Here is a 16459-nt window from a genome sequence, read left to right as displayed (position 1 = left end):
CTTCGACATCATGTTCTTCTAATACAAAACTCAATTTTCGAGATTTTCGCCAATTTTCGACCGTCTGGCTTATCGTTGAGTTTCACTACTGAATTTTCGAAAATTCAGTAGTATAACTCAACGACAAGCTAGACGGCCGAAAATTTTTCGAAAATCGAAAACTGAGATTCTTCAAATACAACAAGTCATTTTTGCTTACTTTAAAATATTTTCCTCTATCCAAATTTTTCGAACAGCTGTTCATCTAATTTTACTATCGTGTAGTCATATACAGGGTGGGGTAAAAAGAACACATTAACTGTTGTAAGTAATATTCTTTATTTTTCACCAAAAAAATTACAAATATGGGTATACATTCTGTTCCATGCAAAACCTCTGGCTATGCTCTGTCTTTGTCTATACTGACAAAAGTGGAGGCAGGAAAGACCCAGAAGGCAAAATATATAAATAATTATACCACACAATTGTTTAAGCGTTATAAATATATGTATTGATCCAAATTCTTCAAACGATTATAATCAGATTATAAATTAATTATCAAGTTTACAGTGTACGGATGGAAATTTAATCTAGCTGAAATAAAGTACTTTTCGCGTTATTATTTAGTCATTTTAAATACGATCCTTTAATAAGATGTATATATTCAATATTGATATATATATATAATATGCATACAACACATATATTATGCTAAAAGAATGTATACATTTTAATTAACATTTCTATAAATTGTATTTTGTTTTGTTTACTGTAATTAATTTTCTGATTTGATACAGTTTAGAAATACTCCTATATTTCTATCATATCTCCATTTAATTTACAAAATAATCTCGTGTAACTGTGTTACTTTCATAAATAAACTGTTGACAATGTTATTGCTAAAATTATATTACTAAATTTGTATTATTTCCATTATTTAAGATTATAATATAATAAACTATAATTATTTATCATTTTATTAATGGAATGTGATACGTCTTTATTATATGCACAAGTATAATTGTAAATTTAGATGTACGATATGACATCCATACTATGGGGTTATAATACATGTTTTTTGATAAAAATAGTAGCATATAAAAATTAGAATATTTTAATATTAACCCTTTAGTGCATGTTACACGTAAGCATGTAACACACTAATTCTTACATTAAATGATAAAATTTAATGTAATGAAACACGCTTCGTTTTTGAATTTTACTTTAAATGTTGATATATTCGTTTTTTATGTGTACTAATATTCCATATTTGAAATCGCACAACATAATTTCTTATCAATTTTTACAACTTGTGTAATAAAGGGTTAATACATTATTATATTTTAATCAAATATATCTGAATAAACATAATATATCTTGTTACATATAATTCATGACTGATTTAAAAATTTTGTTCCTATCTCATAGATAGTTAACATATAGGAATTAAATTTTAATCTTGACATAAACCGAAATCACAACTGTCAATTTTTTTATTAAGTCAAGTATATTATTAATTATAATCCTATGAAAAATGGATGTTAAAATAATGTATAAAGTCTATACCCATACTTTGCGTAAATCCTTTTAAGATTATTTTATAATACATACGTGTACATGTTCTAAGCGTGATATACATATATAATTTGTTCGTGTAGAATTTAAATCATTTGTAAAAATAAACTAAATTCCGTCTAAAATTAACACGGTAATAAATTTTGGAAGTATATAATAATCATTATAATTATAGATTGATCATTCTTATGAACATTATAATTAAACTGCAAGTTTTATGTACTTGCAACAAGTCCAAATGTCTGAAATTCAATATACTAAAAAGTTCGAATGAAAACTAAATGATGGAGTGCGTAAACTAAAATTAAAATTATTTTACAAAATTTTTTTAATTACCTCATAATAATCTATATCTGCATTAATATCTCCAGTTTAATAATAACATATAAAAAGATTTTATGAGACAATCAATTTTGATAATTCTTTCAAATACCTTGCAAAATATGAATGTATAATACAATCGAACTGAGTTTCGGACTGAAAACTAATAAGAAAATTATAAGGAAATTAATATGAATTAAAAACTTATAACATGGCGATTATGGCATTATTATAATATACACGGCAGTAATATGATAATATACCAGGATGTAAGGTTTCTATGTTTAATACTTTTATCGCGCTACGTTGTACTTTCCATTATAGGATAAATATGTTTGATTCATTAGCGCGATATCATTATTTAATAACTTCCCAAAAATGAAAAACATTTAGAAACAAAAGAACCTCCATTTCAAAAATTGATATACTGTTGTATAATTTGTAATTGAATATTTGCACAAAGGTTCTGAAGATTCATAAACTGAAAAATCATTTATCATAAAAAGAAATTAAATATAATTTTATACAGTTTGAAAAAGCATCAGATCATTAGAAAACAATTGTACATTCCGCATAGATTACCTGATGTGCCCATAACAAAATTCTAGATTCTTCATAAGAGATCACATGATTAATAATGGTAAATAGTGAATATGTTTGTAAAATGTTTCATAGAAGGAAAGTAAGCAAGTTTTGTGGAAATGCGTCCGCAGAAATGTATCTAATTATTACACTACAAGGCGCATTGAGGCTTAGTACGATTGTTCTAAATGGATGACTAGAGCACACATTTCGACTGTCGTTCATTTACTTCGTGCTAAGATGTAGAACTATTCGCTTCTCAAAGGTATTATTCCTGTTGAGCATTATAAACTGCAGTGAAAGACAAACAGCTTCATCGAAATCATAATATATGAAAAGCAATATGCTACGAAACAAAAATCGAATCTTTGGTTCCGAAATAATCAATTATTTCTAGATACGATACTGTAGCAATTAAAAAAAAATTTACTCAATTGTGTAATGAATTACTAAAAAATATAGCATTTCTCTTTAAAAATTTGTAATAGATTAACACCTTAATGACAGCGTTATTATGCTTACAACTTATATTTAACAAATATAACAAAATCGCCTAATATTTCGTCAGAAATATGCAAAACAATTTGTAGAGTTATGAACGCTTCACACATTCGAATTCCAATAAAATAATAGTTTTACATTTTATTTCAATATTTGCTGGATATACCAGCACATCAGTCATAATAAAAAGACATTAAAAGAGTACCGTCTTTAAGGTGTTAAATTGTGTAAGCAGTTTTAACGAAAAAATTATAATGCTGGAAAGACAGTGTCCTTCCGTTCAGGATTTAATTGGTTTCTGTAACGTCTTGTCAAGAAAGCTGCAATCACCTGAAAATATAATTATATACTCATGATATTGATCAATAGTCCTGTAATTCATAATACTGACATTATTGATCTACGATGTCGGTGACTATTATGAAAATGTATAAGAACTAATGAACTCTATACACATAAAGAGATATCATATAGTCTGAAATTAAAATTCAGATCTTTTGTATGTATCCAGAAAATTGATAAGACTGTTATATTGAAAATAATTATAACTGAAAAAAGAGGCGTGATTATCTCTTTTATATGCACACCAAAAGCGAAGTATTATATCTTTCATTAGAATTCTTGTGTTAGCTGTTATAATTTAATGCTATATGAATTTAAAGTGCAAATATCTTTTATTTAGATGTTTGTATGAAGATGACAACTGTATGATTCATTATCAGTACTAATGTCAAAAAAACTACAGTAACTATTATAAATATTTACTCATTATATGTATGTATAATAAGTAGACAGTGGATTACATGCATTTATGACAAAAATGAATAGGTGTAATTTAAAACAGTAAAAATATTAGAAGAATTTAAGAATTTTCTTATATTATTTTCAACCTATTAAAAACATATTAAGAAAGAAAATAAATTTCTATTCGATTCGCTGTCTATAAATTAATTTATAAAGATCCACTGTCTAATAATAAGGTGTTTCTTATTATATGCATACATATATTGAATAAGAAAATACTTTTAACTCGGCATATTAACACTTGGTCAAAAAATTCAATTAAAATCGAATTGAAAATCTCTCTTTTTGAGATTTTAAATATTAAACGATATTATGTTATACATAAATTATGTCAACAACATAAATAATATGCTCCTAAATATCAATATGAAATTTAAAGATCACAAATGAAACCACCCACCATCTATTAGGACGATCATATGAGGTGACAGAGGACATAGTGATGGTGTTAGACTAGAGAAAAGCACTAGGATTAGCTCGTGGATCTTTCTGGTTCCTGTATCGCACGGTCAACCATACACCAATAAACTGCAATATGAGTACACAAGTTAACATCAGCTCGATAACATTAAATGTAGTGTATCTTTTAAGCAGTATATGTATAAAATTTGCATGGTACACTTTGTATAAACGAACATTGTATAGTATTTAAAAAATCATCTTATGCAAAATAAATGGTTATTTCTAATATACTACCTCAGTGAAGCTGAAGAACAATCCTATACTGCCACATAATTTGAATGCATAATCAATTGTAGATTGTAATATTAGCATACATGACGGGCAGGAACACTCATTCTCGGTATTATAAGGGCAGCAGATTTTCTGAAAACGCAAAGTACATTGCAAGCTATTTTATGTCTGTGCAATATACATACATTATCTATTGGGTTGGAACGAAAGTTCGTAGCGTCTGTAAATTAAAATTGAAAGCTAAAATTCAGATATTTATTCATAGATTTATTCAATAATATATTTTCCATTCTGTTCTATTACTTTTTGCCATTTTCAAGGTAACTTCTCATGTTATTGAATGAACATATGAATTAATTCTATCATCGATTCTAATTTGAAAACGCTACGAACTTTCTTTCCAACCCAATATTTAATTTCAACACACTTACATTGACTTTTTTGCAAGACAGTGGGTCATCTTCATTTAAATCTAAGTTAGTAGTATTGAAGTTGCAGCAATTAAAAGTTGTCTGGACTTTTGCTTTTAAATCATCTCCAACACGTTTCCAGCCCTACAAATATTATTGAACATGATTATCTCTATCGGTGTGAAAACTTTACAAAATGTTGATATATAATATTACCTGTTCCGCTAATTGTTCTTGTTGCTTGGTATTAACAGCTAGGCAAGCGCAAGCAATGCTGAATTGAATTAAGAACAACAGGAAGAGAATAAACATGTACTATAAAAACAATGTTAAGGATTGTATAGAATACATTTTCATTTACAAGACACTTATAATTTAGTGAAAGTAAAGTAAACAGTTACTGTTCGTAGCAAGTTACTGTATCACTAGACAGCGGATTTTATGCATTTATCAGAAAAATGAGTAGGTGTAATTTAAAACAGTGAAAACAATAGAAGACTTCAAAAACACTGTTATATTATTTTCAAACTATTAAACATATTAAGAAAGAAAATCAATTTCTATTTTATTCCAGACTGTTGTAATTCAGGTAAAACATTTTTATTTTGTATAAAGATCTGCTGTCTAATTAACACACGAATATAATTTCTTGTTGCCTTAAAAATAATTTACTATCATATAATTTAAATGTTCCATATTTCCAGTAAAAAAACTCACATTGATTAGCTCAAAGAGATTCATTACTACGCTAAACTATCATTTGAAATTACAAACAGCACATAAGCTTCAAGATTGATTGAAAAAATTGTATTACTTATTTGTGGAACTAATAACATTCATTTTATTGATATATGAAGTAAATAACACAAGAATAATGTATTTAATTGAAATAAGAAAAAAGTAATTGCAAGCAAGTACAAACAAAGCATATAAGAATTATTTATGAATGCTTTTATCATATGAGAGCTTTTTTTAATATGTTTAAATGCGAATTGAAGCATGTATTTGACGTTACTTACAAGATTGGCTTTATTTTCAAATCATTATCAATTAAAATTGACTAATAGCAGCATGTGAACCATTTCGATGTGCCTATTGTCTGCAAGGACTTATATGTTCTACCATCGCTGGATTAGGAAAATTGTTAGTTGCTAATAATTTGAAAGCAAAGCTGAAATCACCATTTTTTTATGTTTGATTCTTATTTTATATTGTCTTGTTACCTGTTACCGAACACTCTGTATAAGCAATACTTTATACACTACTGTGCAAAAGAAAGAAGCATCCACTATAATTATAAGATGTAATGACAAATTACAATGATTGATTTATTGAATTTAAAGTATTAGATAATCAGCAATAACACATATTCTCAGAACTATTCAATTAAACAGCGGAATCCCTTTCCAATGCTCACTATGTTTTTATTTGATTTTTTACGCTTTTCTATTAAATATGGCTGGGCGCTTCTTCCTTTTGGACACAGTAGTGTATGTATATACTGAAATATGGATTTGTCAAAGGATACAAAGAATAACAAAACTTGATGGTGTTTAATAGCACCGATGAGACCAAGTATTGAAATTAGAATTAGAATCACTCCGCATGCTAAAATACCACCAATTATGGGGAGATTTGTAACTAATGCGGACGCTCTTCCATAAACAGCAACGCCAATGAGAATGAATGCAACCACCTAAAATATGAGTAATTTAAAAGTATTTTGTTTTCAACTTCCTATGGTTCGAAAGTGGTTTACACTGAAGAAACAAATAATTATTACATGTCTTTTTTTCATACATGTTATATTATATGCTGTTAGACAAATAGGTTATAAAATATGTGAATATTTCCGAGGAAAATCATTTCTACTAATTGTTGATGACTAATAGTAAGAAAAAATCGGAAATATATTTGAACATATGAAATATACATATTCCATGTAAGGTAAATGGTTCCTCGGTGACAGAAAATAAAAAATAAAATAATTTTTATATCGATCTCGTATGTGTTAAGACTATTTGGAAGTGTGTGAGAAGCTGCGATCAAATTTAATGAACTCCAAAGGCTTCTATTTCGTATATACAATAGATAAAATCTATGTCCGGAAGTGCAGCTTACGATGTAAAGGATGTTTAGTGCCGTCAATGCATTTTTGGAACAGGTGAAGCCGCCACACATCTTCGTATTAGCTTTGTTCTCTTCGTCGTATTCACCAGCAAGGGTTCGTCGTTATGTTGACTCACAGTAATCTAAGAATTTGCACACTTTGTTATTAATACCACGAATTAACAAGGAATATGCATACGCGGTCAACCCTGGTTGCAGACAGTTTACGACTGCTCGCACTGCTACACTTCGAGAGCAATCGACTTCGATTCCTCGAGACCTGCATTCCACCCGCGCAAAAGATAAATATTATACTTAGAATTTTTATTTTCACAGATCACTGTTTGCATTGCGTTACAGTAATTGGAGCGTTATTAATAATAAAATTATATTTAACATTTCAATTCGTTGTTATACGTATGATTATTTGAATATTTGAAATCGATCTTAAATTTAAAATATTTGTAATTGTAATATGTTAACGCACAAATATATTTGATTGTAATTTAGAAATGTGTTTTTAATTTTGCGACGATAATTTTGTTATTAATGTATTTAATAATAAAGTTAATTGCAGTATTTTGCTAGTCACAGATTTCGAAGAGAAATGGTATATATTGTATTAAAAGTGTATATTGTAATTAAATGTATGCATCGATAGGTTTTAATATTCACTTGAATTATTGAATTTCGAAGAAACACAATTATATTGTGAAAATGATTTTTAGCATTTTGTTTGTTTGCGCTGACAAAATGAAAATATTATACAATTATTTTGATGGTGTTGTAGTTTAAAAAATAATTGAATGATATCTAATATGATATCTAAAATAATTGAATTATTCTAATATGTACATACGCAGATGAAAAATATTTGTAATCAATTTATTTATAATAACTTAAATATTGGAGTATTCACTCGTTGGAGTTGTGATTAAAGTAAATTTTACGAAATTAATAATAATTTAAACTTCTTATTTCTAACTAAAATTCAACGCCGACCGTTCTTTGTTCTTTTAAATCACATTTAGACATTTCAGCGAAATAAATATTAGCGTCATAAATGTTTCGCGATAACACGTGCCAAGATTAAATTCTCTCCCATGCAAAGTGCAAACTAAAACGCATAAGATAATGCATAAGGTCTGTGTTTCCTTCATAGAATGTATAATTTTGTTTCAAATTTTGTTAGAACGAAAAGGAGATAATAAATGCAGAAACAAATAATTTACTCTGTTCAATTCGTACAAAAAAACAGAGTAACAAGTTTTATTTGTTTCTAATTGCAACGATTAAACTGCAATTAGGCCAACAAGATTACTAAGGATCACTGGATATGAATTATTGTCAAATGTGAGTATTAACTATTAACTAAGGTAAACTTAACATTAATGCTAATCCCTTCCATCCGTTATTGGATTGCATTTTTTGATATTAAATAAATGAATGCTATTGTTTCATGTAACCTACTTTGAGGCTATTCTTCTTACTTCAATTTTATCTATGTCCTACTTCTGGATATTTGGCGAGTCCAAAGTTATTTTTGAAACTTGGCCTCGTATTTCTCAGGTAATTAAGAGGTTTTGTCGTATTATACATATACTATTTTTACTATTATAGGTGTAAATGCAAATTTTAGATAAAAGCTGTTTATTCGAACATTTAAAAATATTTTTTTACTAGCATTATTCATGAAACAAATCTAAAAACCGGCAATTTTTCATCGGCTAGGAATTATAATCATTTTAATTACCAAATTTAAGAAAAATAATTTTCTTCCCTATATAAAAATCATTTATATTATGAATTACTTTCTTCAGATTTCATTTCCGTGCGTACACGAAGAATTTTACTGTGGGTCAGAAGTGACCCAGTTTAACCTAACACGTTAAAATAAAGATCTTTAGTCATAGCTGTTTCGAAGTGTTATGAACCTATTAATACCTTCTGACTATTAGCTGAATGTAAGACAATGTCTGTGTATTACTCAGTTATTCTACTTACTATTTTCAACGTTAGACCTCTGCAAAAACGAAGCCGTATAATAACAAATTCAATTGTATATTTTCGATTAACTTTTATACGATACCAACTTTTGTCTATATTACAGATTCGAATAAACTCTTCGCACATCTTTGGCAATATATCAACAATAGTGAAAAATGACAGAGTGTTCGATTTTAGATATTAGGGATGATAATTTTTTCACGGGTAAACTGCACAACTAAATTTCTTTCAAAATTAATTTGTAGATATAAAATATAAAATTATATATCTAATATTTCCGATGACAAAATTTCAGTTTCTAAATCTAGTTTAGAGTAGACTTCCGCAGATTCTTCCCGTTCCATCTGCTTTTCATCTTCGTCTTCACGTGATTAAATTTTAAGAATTTCTCACGAACAAGGAAGTGGGGATCGTCTGAAATTTGATCACGATAACAGACCTACTGATAAACCGATGTATAAAATCTAGTACGTCGTGATTAAACTTCCATTCTATCTATAATGTGTTAAAAAGAGGCTCGAAGAACGCCAGCGCGTAACTGTTGTACTTTCTGGTGGCATCGTCACGTTCCATCGCTATCTCTGTAAGCATTGCATTAACAGGAATTACGCATAATTAATCAAAGTCTCGTGAAAATTTTCCACAATGTGTGGCTGCTGTGATTTTGCCGTCGCGAGCTAAGTTCTAGAATGAATTATGCAAACACGCCACTCTTTTGTGTTTCATGACAATCGATGTGTCCGAATTAAAAATGAAACATCAATATCCGATGCAAAATAAAATATTCAAATTTCAAAAATTCATTTTTCATTTCATTTTGATATTTGACGAATTAGATTTTGGTATAAGAATTTATGTACATTAAAAAAAAACAATATTATCCTGTATTTAAGTTTTCTGCATTAGCTAAGGTATTCTCATGTTTTATTTTAGTCCAATACAAGAAGAAATAAGAAATATGGACGAATCGCGCATTAAATGGTGGCCGCAATATTTAGCAGCGATTACAGGTAACTTAACAATTTTTTACGTAGTATATATAATGCTTATTAAACTTTATACTTTATAGAAGCAATCAAATTTTTTTCATATGATTAGACTGCGGAACATTTAAAGAATTTTAAAATATTATTATTTATTTACGACTCATTAAAATTGTTGAAGAAACAAAGAAGTGTCTATATACAGCTGATATATCTTGCAACGAATTCAGACAATTTTTATTTTCCATGAAAGTCCGCAGGCTAGATACGATATGAAAAATAATAATAAAAAAAGAGAAATGATAAATGCGGATATATTCACATAAAATAAATGAAATTATATGTATATAGCATATTGCTTCAAGTAAAGAACGAATATTTATCCACTTAAAACTAAACTGTTCATATACATATAAAATACTCCATTAAGACAAGTATTTTTCAAATATGGTAAAAATGTGTGATGTCAAAGTGTGTGATGTCTTTAAAAGTTTTTAATATCAATATAAATAATTGTTTCTCTTTCCATAATTTCACTAAGTCGAAAATAGGGTCACAATATTTTTCAATCCACCTGTTTTCATTGTCACTAATAAGTTTAAATTAAAAAATTTCATCGGGTCCGGTGGTTTTATAGTTAAACAACGTTTCTGTTTGGTTTGCTAAATATATTTTTATACGACACGACGTGCAGCAGATCGTTACAAGTCTCTTGTAATAAATTGACCCAAAAAGGAGCATGCAGGAGGAAGGGATGTAAGAACGACGCAGCAGTTGCTTCTTATTGTTCTCACTGAAAACCTGACCAAGTTAATAATGTGCTCATTCAGTACTACATACATACGCTTATGTAATACTTTGTTGTACTTTAAGCGACGATGTTTGTAAACGTCTCTGCTTCATTTTACTAGAAATAGAAGGTAGGCAATTTCTGTGTCTCTACAGACTCTTATCTTCTAACTGAATATGGGAAAAATAGGGAGATTATGGTAAGAACGTTTTTTTAACGTTGAGAAAATTCGTTAAACTTGCACAATTTCGAGAAAATTGTGGTTTTTCCAATACCACGCGCGGAAAAATTTTTTTTTGAACATGCTGTACTTCATTTCCCGTAGATTTTTTCACGCTGATTTCAAATCTTGTCTCAAAATTTTTTAACGACCTCAGGATATTGCAAAATCAATTTCTTGAAATTCTACATGTTTAACGAATTTTCTCAAGGTTAAAAAACGTTCGTACCATAATCTCCCCATTTTTCCCATATTCTGCAATGTATCAGCTTTAATTTTAAAAAAATTTCATCGTTCTACCTTATTTCTATCGAAAGTTCTTTGATTTTTAATCGAGTTTCGACCAAATTGCCCACTGTGCGCCGCTTCAGGTGCTTAAACAAGAGGCCATAATCTTTGCCGGTAGATTATCATCATTTTACGATCAGAAGAACTTTCTTTTTTCTTTGAAATAAGATGTACAAGTTTAGGCTGCATTGAAAATGGTTAGATTAGGTTTCATTTCAGAAACATAGGCTTTGCCGACTCTGTTTTGATCAACCAGAATTCTACGGAGCCAATTCTGTCTGACGTTAATTACAATCGATATCATCAATTTGATATATGTACATATTTATCGACTCATATGCATCACCAACGATGTATGACGATAAGAAGTTATATAAATACCTCAACGATCTTGTGACGGAAGAAGATTGTTGTTGATTAACGCGTTCGCTACCGCTGAGCCGTGCAAACATGTGACGTTCACAATCTTCAAATGAATTTCATACACATTGTTGTTTACTAGTCTCTGATGGTTCTTACTGTACTGAGCTGTCCTGACTAACTGCTCCCTCACCTTGGCCTACTGATCGCCCTTTTGAGTTGTCCCCATCTGTAGGATGAGGATTACTGGTCCGCTTATGTTTTCCAGACGCTTACTTACTACCTAAACCTTCGGTACTAGGACTTTACGATACGGTCCCCTGGACCTGGAAGGTTAAATTGAATGCACAAGTCATAAAACCTTCTAATGACTCGATGCTAAGAAAAAAATGACTAAAAAACTCCCAGACGATCGACCGTACGATAAAGTCATTCCCACAATAGGACCTCAAAGTTCAGCTTTGTACTTTAACAGATGATAAACCTACATATGATACATATATGATGATTAGACTCCGGATGTTTATGCAAAATAGAAAGTTTGTGCATCAATTGTAAGACGCAGGAACTAACTATAAATTTATATTCTTCATTAATAATTTGAAAATGGGTGTGGAAACAATATCTTAATACTCTTAAAGTCTTTTAATATTTTCACTGTTTTAAATTGTACTCGCTCATTTTTGTTATAAATCCGGAATCTAATGATGATACATACATATGATAAACCTACAGATTACAGTACTATCTCTTGTAATCTAAATTCGGACATTTCACACGCGACAGCCTAATATACACAGCACATTTTCTACGTTTGACTTTTGTCCAAACACAGCCACCTTATCAATGGCAACATCTGGAGCCCACATAGGCTGGACATCGCCGACGCTCCCGAAACTGAAGTCTCCGGATTCTCATATTTTCTTGACTTCGGATGACGCATCATGGATCGCCTCGTTCGTTCTTCTTGGCTCTATACCGGGCAACGTGTTCGCAGCTTTCATAGTAGATTGGCTCGGTCGAAAAATCTGCCTCTTAATAGCTGGAGTACCGCTGACAGTCGGTTGGATTCTAATCCTAGTTGCTTGGAGCCCGTACGTCTTATATATCTCGAGATTCATCAGCGGATTTGGTCTCGGCGTGGCGTACGTCGTGTGTCCTATGTACATCGGTGAGATCGCCGACAAGGAGATCAGAGGGTCTTTGGGCTCTTTTATCAAGCTAATGGTCACTTTCGGCGAGTTATACGCCCACGCGATTGGACCTTTTGTCTCCTACAACTGCTTGACTTACAGTTGCGTCATTATTCCCATTATCTTCTTCCTGACATTCACCTGGATGCCTGAATCCCCGTACTTCTTATTAATGAAGAATCGCGAGGATCAAGCAATGAAGAGTTTGAAGTCGCTCAGAAGATATGCCACGGAAGAACAACTGGAAGAAAACATGGAACAGATACAGAAGTCCGTGATCCGCGATCTCACGGATAAAGGACACTTCTGGGACCTTTTCAACACCCCTGGCAACAGGAAAGCTGTCATGATCAGTTTCGGTCTGCAACTGGTACTCCAATTCAGCGGTCTAGCTGCGATAGAATCGTATACCCAAGAAATTCTTGAAGAAGCTGACACAGATTTGTCAGCTGGAATAGCAGTGATTATCTTAAGCATGTTGCAGCTCTTCGCTGGAGTTGCAGCTGCAGCTCTGGTAGACAAACTAGGCAGAAGGCCTCTGCTTTTGATCACGACCCTCCTCGGTGGATTGTCCTTGGCCATAACCGGAACATTCTACTTCCTCAAATTCCAGATGTTCGTCGATATGTCTAATGTTGGCTGGATTCTTCATGCCTCTGTAATATTCTACGAACTCATTATAGCGTTAGGTTTAAATCCATTGTCCTACATGATGCTTGGAGAACTATTCCCCACAAACGTGAAGGGGGCTGCTGTCTCTTTAGCAAACGTGTGGGCTTCCCTGTGGGCATTTTTCGTCTCGAAAATGTATCAAGTTATTTCCGATTCGTGTGGAGTATATACGTCCTTCGGTTGGTTTGCTGTTAGTTGTTTTCTCGGTATCATCTTTATTTTCTTCATGGTACCGGAAACCAAAGGAAAATCGTTGCTAGAAATACAAGAGGATCTAAATTGTAAGAAGAGGAAAGAACAGAAAGGGAAAATGAAAAAGAGGGAACAACAGGTATGTACTCTTGCTTAGATTCGGAAAACTATGGCTTTTTAGATGACGGTGGTCTATTAAAATTTCTAAAAATTTTTTCTTCAATATTTTCATATTTTACTGTTTTTCTAGACAGTATGATATTCTGATACAGAACAAAATGGAGCATTTAATCCTCCAATGCGATTGGTCAACGAAAATCATGAAAAGAATTATTGTTCTTTTGTTTAAATTTCGTGGAACTGTTGAACAATCGTAAATTCATTCGAATTAAAGTTAATCTTGATGTTTCGTAAAACAAGAAAACAATTGAGAAGTAAGAAAAAGTAAGTAAAACATCGATTTGTAAACTCGAAGACCACCAATTTGATTAGAATTTCTACGACATCTAAGCAATTGATTTTGAACAAACGTTTTTCACGTAAATTAACTATCTATACACGTGTCAACTATACCTGATATTTCCGCATTAACGTTACCTTATACTTTGTAGCTAGAGTTATTTTAAATATTTTCATCCTTTACGTTTTTTTCTCTTCTAACTTAGAATGTAAGAAGTTTTACTTTTTAAACGAGGGCCCCTATCTCATTTAAGAAAAGTTGCTTCGGTTAGAGTGATACAATTTTTACGAAATGTTCCGTATTAGCAATGATGTGTTCTAATAAGTCACTAAAACAGAAAGCAAACGGTAAATTTATCATAAATGTATTGACGTAACGCGTCATAGTGAAAAGCAACAGACATCTGCTCAAAATGTTTATCAAAAATGTTGTACTTCCTTGAAAGAGGTTATTTGAAACAAAACTTTTTCCTTTGCGAAAAATGTTCTGCGCTGCTTCTGGTTTTCGAGTTATTAACAAAAAACACGGAGCAATCAGAGCGCGGTTGCTGCGGGCGGATTTCAGTTCGGCCAATGCCGGCGCTACGATTTGTCCATGTTGGTTTTTCGTTAATAATTCCTTAACAAAGCCGTGCAGAAGATTTTCGCAAAGAAAAAAGTGACTTCAAATAATCCCTTCGAAGGAAGCAAACATTTTTGGGCACCTTATATAGGTGTGTTCAATCTGCATTTGCTGAAGAAATGTATGATGAAATGTTAACTGACGCTGTCAACGATAACCGAAGCAACTTTGACCGAGAATAGTGCGATTTTCTCCATGTTTTCTTGAAATGAATTCCAGAGCGGAAGAATTTTTCGAAATCATGCGATAGCATGTGTGCGCTAGTCAGGATTCCGACCGCAAAGAGCAAACTCGCATGACCATCTTCTTTCCCTTTCAGGCAGGGTTAAACGTTGAGACTGATAGATATTAATTAATCGTAAGCTATATATTTATTTACTGCCAAATGACGTTACATGGTAACAGGAACCAGCACTGAACTAATGTGATAAAACGGAAATTCATCAATTCTCAACTCATCGAAGCGAAACAAAATTATTCAATCCGTGGATTACCGTAACACATACTTAAAACTTGGAGAACAGATTTCTCGGGTTCACGTAAATTAACATGACAACGTATGATTGTCAAAGGAAATTGAACGTAACGAACGGAACAAACACAGTAAGGTGATACACGGATTAAATATCGAAGCTCTTAGGGAAACATATTTTCCTTGTAACTAGTTTGGCTTTTAAGAACATCTAATATCCCTTTGAGGCAGGGTGCGAGAAACATAATTAATAACGCGATTACGATTAAACGTTATCAAAGTGCGCCGTGTATTATGGCGAGTATGTAAAATGGCGCGCACTAATGGCCCTGTTGCAAAAAGGATTTCAGTGAGCACCGTAGCGTGATTAATTTTACGCACACACACGTATGTATATACGTTTCAGATACAAGCGAACGATTAATATAAAAATAGCCTTAGCATTGGTTCAACTATAGCAGAGAATATATTTGCGACTGTTATTTCTCCAATTGTTCGAGACTTGCAGTAAATTAAAATGTTCACCTGATCACGCTACGGAATATTTGCTATTACACTAGAGATATAAGGACTTCCAGTCCGAGTTACATTGGAATAAGCCAATTTAAATGTTCCCTTCGTATAGGAACTGATGTTTCTAAGATCTTAATTGTATGCGGCATTCCTCTCGGATAATCGCCCCCGTTCGGTTCCCGTAATGCGATTAGAGAGAATGCTGGATCTGTTTTTGCGTTCCTTTCATTCGCTGTCGGCTCGCTGCTGTATTAGCGGAGGCGAATCGCCTTCATGTGGCACGAACAACGATGTAATTAGATATAAACGGGGTCGATCGAGCACGATTATATGAAAGGAATATTGCGTTTATTATATAATGCGTTTAACTCAACTATTACGTTCACGCACAATTGCACGACTCTCTACAATTCCCTTTCAGGCAGGGTGGAAAATAATCGAGATGTACTTCGTTCAGATTTCTACCATGTAGAAGTTTGCAATTTATAATGTTAATAAAGATTATTATTTAAGTGATGCAATGAAATCATTGGAACCGTTTTTTTATTTAAATGCCTCCAATCTGGTCTACCATTTTTTCCAAATTCCTGTAAATTTTTTAGCTAGGATGCGAAGGTTTATAGAAATAGTTGCACAGAAGATTCTATGATAATATCTCACACATTTTTGCTGTACACTTTAAACTAACAAATTATGCTGCATTTATGTTATTGA

At 31.5% G+C, this 16459-nt stretch overlaps 2 protein-coding genes across 4 annotated transcripts; one reads left to right on the top strand and one right to left on the bottom strand.

The window, feature by feature from the left end:
- Positions 1-299: 299 nt before the first annotated feature.
- Tsp97e (Tetraspanin 97E) lies at positions 300-7235 on the bottom strand. 2 transcript variants are annotated; one of them, XM_076439428.1, is made up of 7 exons: positions 6987-7232; positions 6394-6561; positions 5082-5180; positions 4887-5009; positions 4459-4587; positions 4163-4290; positions 300-3288 (listed from the first exon to the last, which is right to left on the bottom strand). In XM_076439428.1, exons 1-6 carry the CDS (start codon positions 7044-7046, stop codon positions 4216-4218), a joined length of 654 nt encoding a protein of 217 aa, XP_076295543.1. In that variant the 5' UTR covers positions 7047-7232; the 3' UTR covers positions 300-3288; positions 4163-4215. The 2 variants fall into 2 exon arrangements, with proteins under 2 accessions (XP_076295543.1, XP_076295544.1); XM_076439429.1 differs by lacking the exon at positions 4163-4290 and having other exon boundaries at positions 6987-7235.
- Positions 7236-8843: 1608 nt separating this feature from the next.
- Positions 8844-16387, top strand: LOC143216405 (facilitated trehalose transporter Tret1). 2 transcript variants are annotated; one of them, XM_076439391.1, is made up of 3 exons: positions 8844-9564; positions 9915-9991; positions 12458-16387. In XM_076439391.1, exons 2-3 carry the CDS (start codon positions 9940-9942, stop codon positions 13834-13836), a joined length of 1431 nt encoding a protein of 476 aa, XP_076295506.1. In that variant the 5' UTR covers positions 8844-9564; positions 9915-9939; the 3' UTR covers positions 13837-16387. The 2 variants fall into 2 exon arrangements, with proteins under 2 accessions (XP_076295506.1, XP_076295505.1); XM_076439390.1 differs by having other exon boundaries at positions 8844-9991.
- Positions 16388-16459: the final 72 nt, after the last annotated feature.

The sequence above is a fragment of the Lasioglossum baleicum genome, chromosome 15 (genome assembly GCF_051020765.1).
Source record: "Lasioglossum baleicum chromosome 15, iyLasBale1, whole genome shotgun sequence".
Lineage (NCBI taxonomy): Eukaryota > Metazoa > Arthropoda > Insecta > Hymenoptera > Halictidae > Lasioglossum > Lasioglossum baleicum.
The sequence above is the reverse complement of the archived record's forward strand: the minus strand, read 5'-3'. Positions and strand labels throughout refer to the sequence as shown.

Bases quoted from the DNA above. Each gene is read 5' to 3' on its own strand.
- Tsp97e (XM_076439429.1), bottom strand. From the start codon at position 7,046: ATGTGTGGCGGCTTCACCTGTTCCAAAAATGCATTGACGGCACTAAAC. The intron at 6,562-6,986 runs GTAAGCTGCACT...CTCATATTTTAG, and splicing joins CACTAAACATCCTTTACATC to GTGGTTGCATTCATTCTCAT. The intron at 3,289-4,458 runs GTAGTATATTAG...TTATATTTTCAG, and splicing joins TGTTCTTCAGCTTCACTGAG to GTGATTGCAGCTTTCTTGAC.
- LOC143216405 (XM_076439390.1), top strand. From the start codon at position 9,901: ATGTTTTATTTTAGTCCAATACAAGAAGAAATAAGAAATATGGACGAA. The intron at 9,992-12,457 runs GTAACTTAACAA...GTCCAAACACAG, and splicing joins ATATTTAGCAGCGATTACAG to CCACCTTATCAATGGCAACA.